We start from the raw sequence: 21,017 nt of genomic DNA on the forward strand, positions 1-21,017 counted from the left end.
TACCCTATATACCCGTCTGATTTTAAAGACGTATTCACGTCAAAAAATTAACTTAAAGATCGTCTCTACAAAGAGGGGTATCGTCAAGGTGAAGTCTTGTAGATAGTGTAATATCTGTGGTGAAATTATATAATACATGTAATGGAACTGTTATTGGAAAAACAGGCTTTTCTTTTCGTGAAATAAAGTACCAGTCTAAATTAGACAAATAATTCATTTTATTGAGAACGTAGGTTTAATTGAGACGAAGATATGATAGCATGGGATAGGTGAGGCGCAATGGGATGGGAGAGTAATTGAATATTTATTGTAGAGTTTTGGGCTCTTCCAGCCCACTTTTAAATATTTCTGTCTTATAATATCTGTTTACCAACATGTGAAGAAGAATGAAATATTCTAGTCTCAAATACTGATACTCTGTACTTATCCTTCGTACACCATATGAATTACAATTAATACTTTTAAGAATAAATGTGAGTATATTCTGCACGCAGTGGTCTATCTGAAACAGGAATCTGAAGAGGTACAGCAGAAGATGATTTTAGGGCCCATGAAGCGGAAGAGAATCCTGCAGACACACATTCAGTTTCTGGTAGACCGCGCAACATGGCTTCTATCATGCCGGCAGCTAAACTGTAAATTTAAATTTAAACCTGAGTTAGGAAAATATTTAAAAAATCAGTAATTTTGAATACCACATAATTGAGTCACCTAGAGTCAAACTGCACTTTCTCCAAATTATTAAATGTCGGATTAAAGTATGTTTGAATGCAGGATTTTGTAGGGAAAGCGATGAACTGCTCGTTTGGAGTCAAACTGGAATTTATCTGCTTTAACCTTAGTAGTAAAATATCCGTTTGGAGTCTAACTGCATTAGATTATAGCATTTTCTGACAAATCAGATTTTTGTATAAAGTGCAGTTTTATTCTAGGCGACTTAATTAATCTATATAAACTCAATCCTAAAAGTCACTCATGAACAGTATTAAATAGTAGATATAGGCTATGAAGTAATAATAATAATAATAATAATAATAATAATAATAATAATGATGATGATTACAGAAACAAGTTCTATTTTCGAACTACTGTAGTGATAAAAATCAATTACAAATTAATAACAATAATAATAATAATAATAATAATAATAATAATAATAATAATAATAATAATAATTTGTAATTGATTTTTATCACTACCGTAGTTCGAAGATAGAACTTGTTTCTATTATTATTATTATTATTATTATTATTATTATTATTAATTTGTAATTGATTTTTATCACTACCGTAGTTCGAAGATAGAACTTGTTTCTATTATTATTATTATTATTATTATTATTATTATTATTATTTATTTATTTTTTATTTTATTTTTTTTTTTTTCAATTTTCTTCACAAAGTTAGCCTTACATGTTCTCTTTTGCTCTTCAAATGAATTTCGTGTGCCAAATTCTTTTCGTTCAGGCTTGTATTACAAAATTTTTGCGCGAGATCATTTTCTTTTTCATCCGTAATGTAGGCCTACAGTGTGATCCGTTTGGGATGATATAATGATCAAATGAGAACTGTTGCTATTTTATTGTTAAATAATAATTTGTACATGCATTCTAGAAGAATGGGAGTTTTGTCAAATTTAGACCTCACCATTGCGAACACGACACAGTTCCTCCCATATGTGGTGTAATATCTCAGGAGGTAACCTTCTCAAAAGCTGAGAAAATCTTTGCTCTGAGATCATGAATATCCCTGGGTTGCTGTCCATATACAGTACATAATTCTTCATGAAACCCCAAAGAAAGAAATCGGGTGATGTCAGGTCTGGGGAATTTGAAGGCCACATAATTGGTCCTCCTCGATCACAATTGTTACCAAATGTGTCATACAGATAATCACGGACGTCTGTTACCCATTGAGATGGTGCTCCATCCTGTTGGAACATCGCCCACTGACATCAAAGGTTGCTTCGTCAAAAACATACCCATCTACTGAAGAAGCATTTTGTTTATTCGGTCGTTGCTGAGTAACTTCTTCTAGTTTCTTATGCGGTAACAATGATTATATAAAACACGGGAGTTTTATACAATCAACTGAAATGAAATCTACAACACCCACATTATAAATTTTATAGTCATTTTATTTTATGTCTTTTCAAACGGATTAGACTGTATATTGTAGCTAATTTGATTTATATTTAACAATTTGGTCAAAAACTGAATTAACCTGAAACTCCGATATAAATGATTTCCTATGTTTTCTTATAATTTATCTTTTATTTTCTATCAAATTGTCACATACATAATTGTTTTTAATCATTGTTCATTGTAAATTGATTATTTAGGGTAGCTTCTGTTGATACAAAATTATTATTATACCGGACTTTTATTTCAAAACTTCTCAATCTAAATAACTATTTTTATTTCAAATAAATTTAATTTAAGCGAAAAACACGCCAATTTAAATATTGAAGGCGAAGTTTAAAATCAATGTTAATTTCAATTTCGTTTTCACCTTCTCGCCCTCATGCCCTTTTAAAAGTTCAAATGGCATCCCTAAAGGGTTCCATGCACGTAAAGACTTACCTCCCCCATGAGTTTTAGCGTGTATGGGTCCCTTTCTATTATGCACTGCCTGTTGGATCGCATCTTATGGATGTGATCCACTGCCTGCTGGATCGCATCTTATGGATGTGATCCAGCAGGCAGTGCTATTATGATACTTAAATTTGAAAGAGTAATCCATTGTTTATGCATTTAATTTATTTGTTCTCACATATTTTCTTTTCTATCGTCGGCGAACAACCTGGACGGAAACATATTTGCGGGGCAATTCAAACTTTGAGAGATATTTATTTATGACACCAAACGTGATCACTGATCACCATATTTCTAATAATTCGGTCTTTAAAATTCGTTTAGTATGTTCTTTATTCCTCATTTTAAAGATGATAATTGTTTATCTCAAGATATGGTATGATTTTAATTTCATAATCGCCAATATAGTATATATAGGCTACGTTATATAAAAGTATGATTGTATATTAACTTACCAGTCTCCAGCTCCAGAGACATTGATTATTTCTCTTTCACTTATATTGAATGGAACTTGATAATGGCGTACAAACACACTAGATTTTGTGTGTGGAATGTTTCTTCTCGAAGTTAGCATTGGTTCATCAGCTTCACCTTCTCTAACCACCTAATGAAATATTAAAGTGATTACATTAACAAACTTGACTAGTGTTTTGAAAGGTTTATAAGATTTTACATTATACAATCCCGAGCAAAAAAAAAAAAAAAAAAAAAAATACACACCACTTGAATAAATTTGAAATATCAAACTATAATACAAATTATAACATTACTGTGTGCTTCTAAGGAACTGTTTGTCTTAAGCAAGTATTAATTCTTGTTTTGGAAAGGAAAGTATACTCATTGGGTGGTTTATGACACCCTTTTTGCCACTTCCAGTCCCTTACTCTATATTTATTGCTGTGCCATTAAAATTTATAACCCTAAACACAAGCAGCCAAAACAAAGCTACAACACTATTGTTTTCTTGTTATGCTTATAATGGAATTCTGTGATAATGAACTCAGTTTTAAACAATATTTAAGAGAGTTAAGATGTCGTTAAGCCCCGAGAACGCCACTAGAGAAGTCGCGTTGGTAGAGGATGACCACAGCTTACGTTATGTGACGCAAACATGGCCCCGTAGCTCTTGAAGATTATCTGGAGCATGGTGACGGACATTCCTCCCTAAAATATCCCACAGATGATCAATTGGGATAAGATCCGCACTACGTGATGGCCATTGCATGAGTTGGATCCCTACTTCACTGAGGTACTGGAGGACATATCGCGCCACAAGAGGACGTGTACTGTCTTCCAAGACCACTAAATTGTCAACAATAAATGACGTGAAAGAAAGAACATGTTGCCCAAGGATTTCTTTCATGTAGCGATGGGCAGTAAGAAACTCACCTTCCACAAAGGCAAAGTCCATAAGTAGAGTAAAACTGATGCCTGCCCACACCATCACTGAACGGCTACGAAATGCTGTCCATGATGAAAATTTGCAAGGAGAATACCTTTCTCCAGTCCTCTTCAACAATTTTTCTCTTCCATTTGGGGATCTGAGGCAGAATTGGGTCTCATCGGAGACAAAAACTGTTCTCCACTATTCTTCAGCCCATGCCTGATCTTCCTTTGCACTCTGTAAGCAAGTTTCACGAGCCAGGAGCAGTTCTTCTGGAGATCAGGCCAGCTTCATGTAACCTCCTCCTCACACTCCACTCACTCACATTTACACCTCGCACTTTTTCCAGTCGATTTCTGGCTTAGACCGCAGTGGTGCGACGGTTACGCAGCACTTGAGGGAGCAAGAACTGGTCATCTATTGCAAGAAGTTAATCTTTTATTATCATATCCCGGTCTTCGAGAATATGAACAAAGTTCCCTGTACCTCTGCACTGTATGTGAAATCGTCGACGAAGTTGTATGCAACAATGATCCACATAACGTAAGATGCTGCTATCCTCTACCAACGCCACTGCTCTAGCAGATTTCATGGGTTTTAACGGCATCTTAACTCTCTTAAACGTTGTTTAAAACTCAGTTCAATATCACAGAATTCCATTATAAGCAAAAAAAGAAAACAAAAATGTTGTAAATTTGTTTTAGCTGCTTATGTTTAGGATTGTAAATTTTAATGTCACAGCAATAAATACAGACTAAGGGACAGGAAGTGGCAAAGATGGTGTCACAAACCACCCAATAGGTAAACTTTTCTTCCAAAAACATGAATTAACACTTGCCTAACACAAAGAGGTCCATAGAAGCACACAGTAATGCTATAATTTGTATTATGATTTGATATTTCAAATTTTTCAAGTGTTGTGGTGTTTTTTTTTTCTCGGCAGTGTATATATTGGATATTGGCCTACAGTTCGTTTATTTTAGTCATGAACACTCTTGAATCTCAAACTACCAGATAAATAAATTTCACCACACGGTTTTGTGGCAATTTTCTTCATAATTAACTCAATAGAAGAAAAATTGTTTATGTAAAAATTACGTTATTTACTCACCCAAATTAAGATAGCAGATGCCAAAACTGAGGACAATGAGGAAGACAGGCCTTGGTGCGAAATAATTTAGTGCCCAAGTTAGAAGTCGACGGCAATTGAGAAGGCAGTCATCTGCTAGCGTCTGCGTCGAAGGAGACAGTTAGCTAAAGCAAGGCAGCGTACAACATTGCCACATCGTACTTTACGCACGCACGTAATACAAATAACGCAGGAGAGAATTTAAATTCTCAAAAGACAATAATGACCTTAGCCGTTGATTACTGTAAGCATGACACGAAACAAACACTCTTTTCTTCACTAATAATATTTTTCGCATGGTTTTCAATCCCATACCACATGTTTCTGCAGTCGATTTTTGCACGTTGGCAACATTGCAGCCAACACCATGGTGGCCGGAAGCGTTCTGCTCGTCAGCGTTTTTAAAACAATTATTAATGTCAATTTCCTGCGTCTGGACTGCGCAGTACTTGTTTTTTACAGTCTCTCGTTCCATTTATTTATCTTACACACACACACACACACACACACGCACACACAGTATATCTATGTTACTTTTACTTACTCACACGTGAACAAACGGACATAGGAAGCACTTGTTACATACTAATTCCGATTAATTCTACTGTACAAGCTTGTGAAGTCACATACCAGAAATTCTACGGCACATGTAACAGACGACCGCATTCCCAAATGCTGTCGACTCTTTGTGTTCATGTGTTTGGTTGTTTTGTAGCATTGTTTATGTTGTTTTTAATATTTTTTTAAGATGTAAAAATAATCAAGTTTGATCCAAATTATTCTATTTTCACACTCAGACATGTAGATAATATGGAAACACGGTTTGATAATATTTTTCCAAGATAATTTTAACGTGAAAACGTGTGGTCACTCAAGAATTGAAGGGTTCAGAGCCATTGTGGACCAAGCGCCATTTATTAAAAACGGAGAAAGCAAGGATTAAACTAAGTTAAGCATAGTTTAATGAAGATTGACATATCGTTTAGTTTGAGTGTGTATACTTTATATTACTTGCTACAGTATATGTTTGCATTGAATTATAGTAAAAATTTCATTTTAACTCTTGTTTTCTACGGTTTTAGTAAATGGCGCTTGGTCCACTACGGTTCTGAACCCTTTAATTACTGTTTAATCAAATATTTGTACACATTTTACTAGTGGTATAGTTACTTTTGGTGTATGTTCATTTGGAAAAAACTACACATTTAATGTATAAAGTGCAATTTTGAAGTTTCCTTTTTTAGTTGACAGCATATCGTAATTAATGCCGGTAACCTCTCATCATGATGCCCCGATATTGTAATGTGAAAGGTTGCAGATCAAACTACAGAACAGAGGCGCAATTAACAACAATCGTACACTTTTCAAATACCTATTTAAGGTTTTAAACGCTCAGTGGTTAAAGAAAACAATTATTCATTTTACTGGAGTGAAATATCCAATTAAAGGGGTGAGAATGAGATAGTCCAAAGTCACATTTTTAACAAAAATGAAATTTTGTACGATTCATTTCGTATATAATAGGAAGCTACTAGTAAAATAATATAAAATTTACAAAATAAATGACGTACATATACGCTGAAGAAATTATAACAACGCATTGGAATCTGAACTGAAAGTTCTCTTGCGAATTCTCGTCTGTGTGACTTAGGACTATGTCATTCTCACCCCTTCAATTATTTACCTATATTAAACATTTTGCAAGAATGTGATACTGTTAGACCTGACAAATGTGCTGTGAAATCAAAAACATTTTTAAAATACCCAGAATTGTTAAAAAACAGAGACAGTTCTAGTGTCTTCTCGAATATGCCTAACTATCTGAATGAAAATAAAAGTGCCAGTGACACAGCTCTTAAGAGGCTTTTGAGGCTTTGTCTACCCAAAAAAAAAATAGTTATTATGCCTAGTAATAGAATAAGTACGTATTAACGATGTATTGTAAACTTGGTTTCGTTTCGATCCATCCATATGTAAAATTCACTGTTGACAGTCATTCCAGGATGGAGAGTTCAATGCGAGAGACTTGTGATAGAATCATCATAGGCAGCAGCACTCGGAAGCTTGAGTGGAGGCCGGGGAAGGGGTATCGATTCACTGAGATCAGTAGGAAACGTGGCTAGTTTCAACGTCGAAATATAATACGTCGCCCTATATTGGTCAGTCAACACCTGTGGAGTAACGGTCAGCGCGTTTGGTCGCAAAACCAGGTGGCCCGGGTTCGAATCCCGGTCGGGGCAAGTTACTTGGTTGAGGTTTTTCCGGGGTTTTCCCTCAACCCAATACGAGCAAATGCTGGGTAACTTTCGGTGCTGGACCCCGGACTCATTTCACCGGCATTATCACCTTCATATCATTCAGACGCTAAATAACCTGGATGTTGATACAGCGTCGTAAAATAACCCAATATAAAAAATATATTGGTCTTCTGTAAATACGCTGCATTATGGAGTATTAGTTTAATCAACAGTGCATGTGCATGTATCTTACATACTAATTTTATGTAAAATGGCTCATACTGTGAGAACATTGAGGTCATTGTATGTTGAATTAACAAAGAAACCGTTTTCAAGTTGGATGTATGAAACAAAATGTGCTTATAATTTCCGAGCGGTGCATAGAATTTACGCACAATACAATGAAAGACGTTTAGCATACATCTAAAGACAATAATGAAGAGTGGGATGCTGGGTAGTTCAATTTTGCTTCGGGCATGCTTAATATTCTAAATAAAATGCAATTTATTTACCTAATTTGTCCTTATAAAGATATTTTTACATATATAGATCACCTTTTTTGCACTCCTTAAAAAAACTTACATCATACATAAATTTAATATGATTAATACTGAAATAAAGAAGATCATCGGAGGAATAAAGAACATATCACTCTAAAAGCATTTTCAGTGAAATAAATATATGGAACAAGATTTCATGTCTATGTCCGGCCGTAGAACAATTTTGCCCTTGAAATTATTCAAGACTTCATGTCCCTCAAACTATCAACCTGCGAAATTTTGTACACACTGACTGCACGTTTAGGAGATGTTGAAAAGATGAAATTAGTCAAATTCCTTTTTGGGATATAAACTAAATTTTCATATGATGAAATTAAATAGCTTTCTGTCCACATAACCATTTTTCAACAAAGTACGATTAGAAAATGAATTAAAGAATATTAGAGTATTTAGGCCTCCATAGATGAAGAAAAGCATTTACTCTCTGTAGATCTCTTGAAATTCATAATTAGCAATAGTCTTCAAACCATCTATAAAGAGGTAACACGACTTATTATCAAGTTGGTCTTGACATTCTCCGTTACTAAAGCTTTCTCCGAAAGGCGTATGAGCATACTCAAAAGGGTAAAAAATTATTTTCGCAACTCAATTAAAGCCACCGGCGTACCTCAGTTGGCTCAGCGCTTGCCTTCCGATCCTGAATTGCGGGCGTGGATCCGATTCCCTCTTGCTGATTACCTGGCTGGAGTTTTTCCGAGATTTTCTCCAACCGTAAGGCAAATTTCAGGTTATCTATGGCGAATTCTCGGCTCCATCTTTCAAATTACCATCTCGTCATCACCAATCGCAACGACTCTAAATAACCTAGTAGTTGATACAGCGTCGTTAAATAACCAAGTAAAAAAATTCAATGAAGAATGAAATTTTAAATTCTCTCAGTGCAATCGCCATTGAAAAGAAACTGGTCAAACAACTTGCTATTGATTAGAATTTTAAGGAACGAATAATTGATAGCTTTACAACCAAGAGTCCACACCTGTGGAGTAACGGTCAGCGCGTCTGGCCGCGAAACCAGGTGGCCCGGGTTCGAATCTCTCAACCCAATACGAGCAAATGCTGTGTAACTTTCGGTGCTGGACCCCGGACTCATTTCACCGCCATTATCACCTTCATCTCATTCAGACGCTAAATAACCTAGATGTTGATACAGCGTCGTAAAATAACCCAATAAAAAAAACAAGAAGAATTTATGCCTGGACCTGCCTACCCAGTATTTACACCCTAGTTTGGTCACTCAAAAGTGCTTCCAGAATGAAGCAATTACACGTAGTTTAAGTTTTGAATTTTTCAAGAGTTAAAAATTCGAAGAAATTATGAGTGTTGATGATGTGATATCACATTATAATAAGTGTATGCCGGAAAGTAGTTGAACATTATAAAATAATGATGGAGTTACATATTTCCTTCTATATCTTTCTCTTGAACTTGGTCCTTAAATTACGGCTTCCATTCAAGGTAACTATTGCACATAAAGGTTAATTCTAGAGGAAATAGGCCCCTCGAAGCATTTGCAGAAGTTAACATCAGTTTGTAGATGTTTTAGAAGAATTTGTAGATATTGTAAAAAGGAATGTGTGTAAAGACGAAAATACTAATTTGATAGTATAAGTGATAAATAAGTTAACAAAATTACTCAGCTCTGGTGATGTGAGTGAAAATATTATGTTCATCAAGGAGCAATAATTTGTTCTTGATGAAAATGCTGTAAATAATACAACATACCGTATTTAAGTCACACAATGATCCTTCCATGCTCCATATTCTTACACTTCTCATCAGAATATGTCACTTCTGATTGCTTCAAGATACGTCGCTCATAGACACGACGTCCGTTATTTATCTCTACACAATCTTTTGGCAAATATATTTAATTTCTACTTCTTTCAAATCCACTGAATTGAAGTCCATTTCTGTTTTGATCTACAACTTTCATTTCCACTAATATAATGCCCATATTCTACAACGTCCGTATATTGTGTACACACACACACACACACACATATATATATATATATATATATATATATATATATATATATATATATATATATATAGAGAGAGAGAGAGAGAGAGAGAGAGATGGCATTCAATAATCCAGACTCAACGGACCCTTTGTCTTCATTTTAATGTGTGAAATTCATACTCCGAATCAACAATCCGATTCTTAAGGCAGCAAGGTCCAATGAGAAATCTTTCAAGACCTGGATGACCACTTTCTACCGGAAGTGACGTGAATATTCAACGCGTTGTTCAGGATAGTATTGAGGAGAATCCCAAATAATCAACCCGAACTGGTTCTCCTGGGCTGGAAATATCTCAGAGGTCAACGCAAAAAACCTTAAGAAAAGATTTGCACCTATTTCCATACAAGATCCAATTACTGAAAGAATTGAAACCAAGAGATAACCAACAACTTCTGATGTAGGCTGTTTGCTTACAAAAAATTGGTCAGTAATCAGAATTACTTTATGGATCATCTGATAGTGAGCGATGAAGCTTCATTTAATGTAGTTTGGCCACCCATTTTTAGCGCATACCTATTATTTTCTGTAATTCAATATGTTGTATGGAACATCATACGCTTAGGCCAGTGGCGGTTTCTCGGGGGAGGGAAGGGAGGAACGTCCTCCTCACATTTTTCTTCTTTTGAAATTAAATACCAAATAAAATATGTGCCTTGAAATTCAGGGAAGATTCGATCATTTTTAAGTTCACAGCTATAAAAAAAACCTCGGTTGATCGAGTTTTAAACGATGCGCACTCATGTGCTGTTAGAAAACTGTGAGAAAGATGCGAGATTATTTGTGTGGAGGAAAGCCAATCCATTCCTCCTCTACTGCAGTTAACATACATAGACAACAGCGCACTAGCGGCCAGAGAAGGAAGCAGGGTTTTAAAGCGAGTAAATGAACGGAGAGGGAGGAGATCCTCCTCTGAATCAGCGCTTAGGCGGGAAATAGAAACAGACTGGTCGTGCAGCAAGCTCGCTACCGCTGCCATCTAACGATCTTGCATTCAACCAGACTATGACACATCTAGGAGGAGGCACAATAAAACAGTTTTAACGCAACGCTATGAAAGACACCATATAAACTTTTTTTAAATTATAAATAAAAAATTTTATTCATTGCACTTTATATAGGCTACTATTCATGGTTTGAAACTTTCAGAGATATTTGAAAGTTAAAGTCGTGTTTATATCATAGACTTACTAAATAACCGCTAGACCGCTCACTGGCGCTAGTGTTATGTTCCCAAATTGAACAGTCGACGAGCGGCCATTTGTTTGGTAGAGCTGAATAAGTATGGTTCTTTCGTGTGCTGCTTTTTATTGCAGCAATGCACACGGATGTAACGATAAAGAAGGAAGGAATGTTATATTTCACTGGTTAGTTAATCCTTAATTTCTACGACGATTTTTTCTCCATATTATGTTACAGAAGACAAACTACTGTACTTGCCATGTGACTCTTTATGCTTCAAGTTTCCTCTGAGTAAAGATTCCCTTAATCGAAAGTGGATAGGTGCAATCCGCAGAGAGAATTTCTACCCTACATTGAGTCATTCAGTGTGTTCAACTCATTTCGAAGATAGTAATTATCTTTCAGACTACGTTATTATACACTCACTCTATATCATTCATTTTCTTCAAACAGCTGATGTTTCAGTGCATACATGAATAATAAAATTATTCACCCAACTTAAATATACAGGACCGTATTCATAGACATTCTTAGCGCGTGCTTTCGGTGGATGATCAGCGAACTAACGTTTTTCGTATTCATAAACCAGTGTCAGCGATATGATATGATATGATATGATATGATATGATATGATATGATATGATATGATATGATATGATATGATATGATATGATATGATATGATATGATATGAATCCTACTTAGCACGCTTGTAACGCGGGCTAGCGAAATGTCTATGAATAGCACCCACAGAAACTGCATAAATTATACAAATATATATTTTTAATATAACTGACTGAAAGTAATTCCTGTCTTAGTTACGGATTAATGAAACGTTTTCTTGTGTTATTGCTGCTGCTACTGCTATTATTACCACTACTATTCCTGCTACTGCTGCTACTACTTTTTTGACTTCATACAGCAGTTTAACCTGCAGAGTGAATTAAAAAGTTGACATATTAATTCTTTTATTAACCGTGGTTATGAATGTTCACATTCAGAGTTCCATGAAAATTATGCAAGTCTGAACATAGTATCTATGTCTGACAGCCAAGGTTGTCGGGTATCCCAATTTAGGCGGGATTCTCCCAATTTCCTGGTTGAGTCCCGATTAAAGGGAGTCGGGATTGACAAAAATCCCGATTTTAAAGATATTATCCTTGAACATATTTAAACAAATTAGTCTGTATTTCCTATTATCCGATATTTTTATTTATATATTGACTCAAATGGTAACATTGTAAACACAGACATAACCTGTGGATATTTAGTAAGTCTATGAGGTAGCCCAGCTGATTGCCGTAAGGCAACTAAACTCGCAAAATAATACTTCTTCTAGTTCTACCGCATTCTTGATTATTCCGTTCGGTCCCTAGTCGCTGTTCTCGCTATTAGTAAACATTGTGTATTTCAAGTGCATTGACTGGCAAGAAAGATAGCGTTTTGATATCGTACTTTGCACTAATAACAGAGACATACAATTGCTGCGTTTTATGGTTTAGTGAACTATGTTTAAACATGAAGAGTCCACTGCAAGAATGATGGATGTCACTTTCTTGTCTAAAATGAACCAAGACTATCAATGCACAGCTTAAGACATATAGAATGTACATAGAGAGTTATATGGCATTAATACTGATAGTCTTTGTCCAGTAATATTCGGAAAATCACAGTTAAGCTTTGAGCGCTAAGCATTTCAAACTTTCAATTGCTTCTCCTGCAAAATGTATTCCAAATGACACCCATCATTCTTGCAGTGGACTCTTCACATGGATTCATCGTCAGATAGTGAAACTGTTGCAGTACCGGTTCCAAAATTAATTTATTAGCAAATTGTTAAAACATAGGCTATTCGCGGTTAGTAAAAGAAAAAATTATTGTAATTAGTGTTCACTGTACTGTGTGTCCTACGTATTTTAGTGTTTCTCACGGAGGCAAATAGATCTATTACATTAAAAAGCACGTGAACACTGTGCAGAAAACTGCTATGAATCTTATGATAGGCTAAATTGTTGACAAGTCTAATGTCTTAGGTTAGCTTCTGATACCCCGACTTCCCTCGCAGAAAACCTAGCAATTCTGCTGACAGCAGAGACACGGTATTAAAGGTATCGCAAAGGAAGTACATATTGTTCCTTTAAACAAAAACATTTAGCTTTCGGATACGTAATACACCACGTATTCAAATAGCGGTTTCGAAATCCTGCGCGTTTTCTACCTAACAAATGGCGGCTTTCTGCTGCTTCAATTTGGGAACATATTTCTCACTTCTCCTCTACGGCGTGATAGGGGCTCGGTTTATATAAAACAAAAGGAAGTAGTTCTACGTTAGTATCGCAGATCTTTTTGGCCCCTGAAATTCACTTCCGTTCATTGTGTACTAGACAGGGCACCAGCCAAGTTGTCAGTTTTGTACAAATATATTTGAAATTGAAAGTAAGTAGGTACTCCAAACTACATTATTTTTAACATAAAAAATTGGGCACCGGCAACTTTGAACAATAATGGTAGCATGACTTTACAAGAACTGATATTCTTCAAAAGCATGCGATACTGAACTTGTACAATGTACATGTGGCAACACAGACCACGTGGGTGGGTGCAGTGTTCTCGCTTTCCTCAGATTATTTCCCATTTCCGCGGTTCCGATTACGTGTTAGTTGCTAGAGTCTCTTCCAACACGTGTGATGCTGTAGTGTGCTCGAAAAATGCTGCGAGGTGAATTTCCTTGTAATTGTTAATTTGTGCAATTATTCAAAAATGAATGGAAGTGAAAACATTATATTTTATGTAAAATTTAGAAAACTCAGTTTACAAAAACAGATTATTGCTATACAGAAGGGAAGGCGTTGCCCAACACTACCTGGTCTTACATGTGTGCATGTTGGCTAATTTGTAGCATGTTTCATTCAAGAAGGTGTCATTTCGTCCTGTTACCTTCTTTCCTCCTCTTAAGAAATACGCAAGAGCCGCCATTGGCTTAGGCCTACTGCTTGGATGCCTTCCTCATTCTTAGTCTGCCTGATCCCATTGTTCTTACAGCATTATTTATATAGATTTGGTTATGATTACATTATTTTCTAGTTGGTCCCAATACTTCTCAGTGCTCTCGGATTGCTTGGAATCATTCCTGCATTATTAAGACAGTCTGTTTTTAATTAAAATTGAATAACAATTTTAGAAGAAACATTATTTGATATCCTTTGCACACAGCATAAAATATAATTCGTGTTAATAAAATAAACTGTGATTTACCTTATATGACAATCCTTTGTCTCCGTGCAAAAGAAGGTTTGAAGGTCATGATAAACATTTTCGAACTGCAACTTGTATAACTTAACATTTAATAAATACAAATTCGTTCACTAGGTACACATGTTTTATTAAAGCATAACAATATAGCTTAAAAATAATAATATTGACTTGCGAAAAAATCTGGCAACACAACCCCAACCCTAAATATAACATCTCTGCAGTATTATAAAGAGAAAGGCCACAAGTGATCGAATTTACATTATTTATAGAAATTATATAAATCGGATTCATCCCTTTTATAATGTTTATGGGAATAATGAAATCTATATTTGTAGCTTCAGTAACATACTTTCCAAGTATTTCTCATGATCACATATTAAAATAAAATAAAAAATAATATAACATCTATTTCTTACCAGAATTCCCAGTCGTCCCAATGTAATAATAGCAGCTCCAATATGCTCTACCAAATTCCTCGCGAGAAATGATGCTTCACTTATAATTCTGTCTTCTTCACTTGAATCAAATTGGTTTAAGGAGTAAAATAGTCCTAGAGGAGAAAATGGTCACATATTAGTGTGATGGTATATTATTTTCTTACAGAAATGGAGATAAATTAGTTGTGGCGTCTTATTTTATTAGAAGTCAGTAATTTTCTCATTCTCTCCTTGACAGAAATATGATATATACAGAAAATGTATTCAAACTCTTAAAGTAATACATAAATTTGTACAAAGTCAGTCTAGCAGTTATGGATATATAATACTTCATCATAACCATTATCATCATAGTTGGCATAGTTATCTTCATTAATAAAGCCTTCCTTAGGGTTTGTTTCTTTCTTAAGAGACTGTTCTTAAAATTGTTAAGTTTTTTTTTTCCAATCGTCGTCCAACATTGTTCTTTGAATACTGTCAGTAATGTATCATTATTTCTTACATGCAATCATCATCGGTCTGCATTGTTTCTATACCGAGTAATTTTGTCTCAGTTTAAATATGTCGAATTCTCGTAATATGACTTCGTTCCTTTTTTGTCCAACAATCCTCGAATACTGAAACGATGTTTGTATTCTAGAATGGAAGAAGAGTTGGAAGAACAATTTGGCTTCAGGAAGGGAAAGTGTACCATAGATACAATTGGACTGCTACGAACAATCGGCGAAAAGAACCTAGAGAAAAATAAATGTCTGTAGTACTTGTGAACCTGAGAGACTTTTGGTAGAGTAGATTGGAATAATTTTATGTAAATCCTGATGAAAATAGGTATGGATAAGAAAGAGAGGAGGCTATTTTGTAATCTTTATATAAAACGAGTCAAAGTCAGAAGAAATATCAGAGGAATGTCAAATAGGAAGAGGCGTACGACAACGATGCCTTTTATCATCTACCTTGCTCAACATATACTTGAAGGATTTAGTGAAGAACTGTTTTCAGAACATAGGAGGGGTAATAGTAGGAGGAAGAAGAGTAAAGTGCATAAGATTTGCTGATGGTATACGACGTTGCTGGCAGAAGAGGAGATGGTGCTAAGGGATATGATACTGGAACTAAATGATAGTCGAGAGCAGTATGAGATGACGATAAATGCATACAAGACGGAGACCATGTTTATCGGAAGAAGTATAAGAAAGGTAAACATGCAAATTCCAAATGAGGCAGTAGAAGAAGTGGACAGCTTGAAATACTTCGGGTGCACTATAGGCAGTAACATAAGCTGCTGCCAGGAAGTCAAAAGGAGAATAACAATGGCAAATGATGCTTTTAATAGAAAAAGGAGCATCTTCCGAGGATTTCTGGAAAAAGAACTAAGGAAGAGACTAGTGAGTGTGGAGCAGAAACATGGACATTACGACGAAGTGAAGAGAAACAACTGGAAGCATTTGAAATGTGAGTATGGAGAAGAATGAAGCGTGTAAAATGGACAGTCAGAATAATAAATGAAGCTGTGTTAGGAAGAATGGTGAAACTGATCAGGAAGAGAAAAAGAAATTGGCTGGGTTACTGCCTAAGAACTGCCTACTGATAGATGAATTGTGAACAAGAGAAAATTTCGGAGAAGAAAAACACATAAAATAAAATTATGCATAACAATAAGATATATGAATTGTATGCGAAGACTAGAGGAAGGCGGAAAATGAGGAAGATTCTAAGTTGACAGTGAAAAACCTTACTTGAATAGAAAACTATGAATGAATGAATGAATGAATGTGTAACATACAGTACTACATTTCTAAAAAGAATTCATCTCCACTTTTTCTAATCTCTGATCTTGCTTTCAGTAAGAGACCAAAACTCTGAGTCATAAAGGAGCTTAGGGAAAGCCGACGCTGCTTTTTGAGAAGATGTAAGAATTTGTTTATTGATTAGACCTTCTCAGATACTGTATCTATCACAAGAAGTTGTAATACATATCTTTCAATAATGCATTTTCAAATGACATTATGCATCTCAGCTCCACTTGGAGACATTTGAGTATAAACAACGTTATTATCTCGAGTTTATTGATGATTAGAAAGGTTAGCAATTTTAATTTTAATTAAAGGACCTCTTATAACTTCAAATTTTATTCATTGTGGATGGTGATGTACAAATAAATATATTGATATTGGTAATTGTACATTTTTATGACATCACCACTTGACATTACAAATAATGATGCGTGCAAAAAGATATATCCAAAACACTAAGCTGCCGCTAGGGAACTATTTCACAGAAGCGATTTTACATGTGATAGATCCTTACCTGATGCTTGTGACATGACTTGTAACTCGTTTAAGTTTGGAGATACGAAAGATAATGTTGTCCAGTAACGAGACTGAAACACCTTTCCAGCCTTCCTCGTGTCCGTTGGCTCAAACCATACTGAAACGGAAACATATTAATACATTAAATATATGATATTAAAAATTGTATAAAATGTAGAGTTCTGAATGAAATGCATAGTCTGAAGGGATTTACAAGGAACCATTGTCAGACAGATGTCACAGATAGAACATGGAATTTTTGAGGTGAAAGTACATTGAAAATAAAAATACCCGTGTTTCAGCTTTGTGTCCCATAGGCCCTGGTTGGTCTGAAACATAATTCAAGTCGTATTATTTTGACAGTGGATGTAGGTCATTCTTTCCATTGAAATCCGGTATGACGGCAACAGGCATCGAATCCAAATCTACAAGTTGCATAAATATAGTCAGCGTTTCCCTCCGAATACTTTCACGCTACGCGCCTGTAATCCACTCCTACCATTCATTCCCTGTGAATGCGCTGCGTAGACAGAGCGAGAGTGAGAGGGAAAGCGAGAATACTTTTCAAGTTAATAGGAGATGAATCGTTATATTACACTTCGCGACATATATAAGACTGTCTTAACAATTTGCAATAAATACTGTTCGTGAAGCTTAAAAAATCATTAATATAATAATTCGTATTATGTATATAAAATTTGAATTCTACGTTATGATGTTATATAACGTGTAGGTCTACATGTTCATTAACATGAGGTATAAAAGAAGAACAAAATATAATATTGTAAATTTTTATACTGAACAACAATGTAATTTTATTATCTCAACAATAACTCTTCACTTTCTACAATTTAATTTCACTCCCGTCAACAATGGGATTTGCTCTCCGCACAGCAACACAGCGTTCGTTATTGCACTCCACAAACGACAATGACAATTTACTTGGACTATTACGAACAACAATGAACTGTTAATCTTAACTAATATTCACAAAGCACTATTTACAACACAGAACTGTCAGTTCTCTGTTCACAGCTCGTTTGTCTTGGCTAGTTCTTCTAGCTCAGTCACTCGCGTTCACAGAATCTCGAACCCCAAACCTTCAGAGACGATTCGCTGAACTTCGAACTCAGGTCCTCCAACTGCGGTCCACTGCACTCGAACTCCGGGCTTCAGGCTCCACAGTTACGGACACAACTCAAGTCGCGCTCTGGTCTCGAAGCTAGCTTCACTGCTACACAAGACTAACTCGCTTACTGTCCAAATCTGCCTGTAACAACACTGGCTTACTGACGGACTGACTGACTTTCACTTGCTTCTTCTCTTTTATAAGCAAACCATAGTTTCTGGAGAGTTCGCGATCTCGAGATTTCCGCGCGTGTCCATTCTCGAATCATCCGGATATCTCTCCGCTCTCTCCCCACTCCACTCTACTCCCTAAGCCACAGCACATGCCACAGGAAGCGCAACCTCCGCGCCGGCCGACCTTGCATTTCCTCCGTCGGTCGTGAGATCGAATCTCATGCGGCTGTCACAATATACTAAAAAATATGTCATTAACCTGTACTGATTGTTAAAGGTAAGCTTTCTCTACATCGTATCGCACGCATCGGTCGAATCGCACGGATCGGAAAAAGACTCGCACGCATCGGTCGAATCGCACGGATCGGAAAAAGACAATCTTTGCTGTAATTGTTATGTAACCGCGTTCACTACATCGTATCGCACGCATCGCCTGTCTGCAAATCCGTCCACGTTTCTCGGATGGGCAACTTTTCCGATGCGTGCGATCATGGCCTTCTTTAATAAATCAATTTTAATTGGTCAACTGTTACTATTACGTTGTGCCATGTTCAATGTCGCGCCAAAATGACAGACGGAAAACTTATTTCGCTCGTAGAAAATTGCGAAGAATTATAATTTGAGGCTTTCCCATTACAGTAATCAAGTCGTTTCTTGCAAATATATTATGTAACCGATATTTCTTTCGTTTCTTCCTCTTCAATTAAGACGCATGAAGCAATTACAAGTTCTTATTCGCTAACAGAAGTAATTAATAGACCTAACCTCAATTCCTCTTTCAGTAATGTCTATATCGTATGACGTCATGTTTTAAACAGCTAATAGGGGAATCCGATGAGGCGATGAGGTGAAGCCGTTACAGTGAACGCACTGCACTTAAAATATCCGTTGCGTGCGATTCGTACGAGGAGTGCGATACGATGTAGTGAACGCTTACCTTAAAACTCCCTGAAGTACTGGATGCTGTACTATTGCAGGCTCCTGGGTGAAAATTATCATAGAAACATAAAAAACACCAAGTACACTTTTGGAAGCTATAATATTGCATTCGCACTTTTTATTTCGAATGCCTGGAGGAAAACACTCTTCACGCAGATACATAATTACTTTCATGTATAATGAAGGATGGGTGGAGCAGAGAAAGATTTTCTCCGGCACCGGGACTCGAATCTGGGTTTTCAGCTACGTGCTGACACTTTATCCACTAAGCCAGTTCCAGTTCCGATGCCGGATTGAATCCTCTCAGTTTAAGTTCCACCTCTTAGTTTCCCTTTAGTGGCCAACCCCGTGTCACAGATGTGTGACAGTGGCATAATGTCCAACACACTATGTACAGAGATGCACTCATTACGAGTGGCTTAATTGGCTGGAATCTGACGGAATGAGCTCCGTTTTAAATCACTAAGTGATTATTTACGCATATCATATTATTGTAATGTACCGAAGTACGTATGATATTTCCATGCAGGAATTCTGCATTAGCATATAATGATGAAGGATGGGTGAAGCGGAGAAAAATCCTCTGCAACATCGGGACTCGAACCCAGGTTTTCAGTTCTACATGCTGACGCTTTATCCACTAAGCCACTGACGTGCTCATATACAAGGCTGTGACAGTACCGTTGCTTACGGGATTACACAAGCTGGCGCATAGCACGATCGAGAGTAGGTCTCTGTGAGTCATGACAATTTCTGCCGCTAGGTTCGCCTCTCTGCCCTATGAAATGATGAATAGTACCATTACAAAGCATTGTGCGTCGTGAAAATAGTTCGATTAATTGTGCATTACTGATTGAGTACGAATATTATAAATATGCCAAGCATATTACAGTGTTATTTGAAGTTTGTTCAGCTAAGTTATATTTGAAAATTGTCTGTATTTTGCTATGTGAAGAACTCGGTACCAACAGGTCGTATCTTTATAGGTTAAGGTAAATGTCAAAGTTCTCTCATATAACAAGCAATGCTATGTTAAAAGTGGCGAATTGCATTTTCCGACTCTCGAATGATGTGACCCGAAATGTAAAATAATTTCATGCATTGTTTCACTTACCAAGCATTACTGATATAGGCCTAATGAAAATGTGAACGACGTGATGTAAACATTGAAGATAATGTTGTTACTGTTTTCCCTTTCTCTTTTAGAAAATACCGACAAAAGTAATGAATTATCTTCATGCTGTACTTATTAGGTAATTAATGTGTATTTGTCTGTATTTTAGACCTGTGTATTGTTACGTAATTTTCAGTGAATTAGGTTAGAGAACTTAACAAGGTTAGTATGAGATTGGGTAATGCACCTCAAACTGTAACTAATAATGGCTGCTGCCGAAATAGGCTGAGGTGGTTATCGTGTGAAACAAATTATATCTGGAATATCTAGTTTTATTATATACGGATACGTAAAGTTTTTTTTGTTTTTGTTTTACCATGTGTTTGTAATTTTGTGAGGTCATGTCTAGCCTAATTTCTTTTTATTCTTGTATCATTATCAATACATTAATTTATTTAATAATATTCATTTCAGGTGTTACATCTATGGTGGCAACTCTACTTATGTTATGATATGAAGTAACAATATATAGGCTATTCAACTTCATCATTTGCTA

The 21,017-nt window shown here is 35.9% G+C and overlaps 1 protein-coding gene across 2 annotated transcripts in view; it reads right to left on the reverse strand.

Annotated features, from left to right (window-relative positions):
• Positions 1-317: 317 nt before the first annotated feature.
• LOC138704888 (uncharacterized) overlaps positions 318-21,017 on the reverse strand; it is a 149,110-nt gene continuing 128,410 nt past the window's right edge. Inside the window, exons 4-7 of one of the 2 annotated variants that reach the window (XM_069833279.1) lie at positions 17,105-17,224; positions 14,777-14,910; positions 3,049-3,197; positions 318-633 (exon numbers count right to left, since the gene is read on the reverse strand). In XM_069833279.1, the coding sequence (XP_069689380.1) occupies positions 462-633; positions 3,049-3,197; positions 14,777-14,910; positions 17,105-17,224 (575 nt within the window). In that variant the 3' untranslated portion in view covers positions 318-461. The remainder of the gene's footprint in view (positions 634-3,048; positions 3,198-14,776; positions 14,911-17,104; positions 17,225-21,017) is intronic. The other variant, XM_069833280.1, reaches the window with a different exon arrangement.

This window comes from Periplaneta americana, chromosome 8 (genome assembly GCF_040183065.1).
Source record: "Periplaneta americana isolate PAMFEO1 chromosome 8, P.americana_PAMFEO1_priV1, whole genome shotgun sequence".
NCBI lineage: Eukaryota > Metazoa > Arthropoda > Insecta > Blattodea > Blattidae > Periplaneta > Periplaneta americana.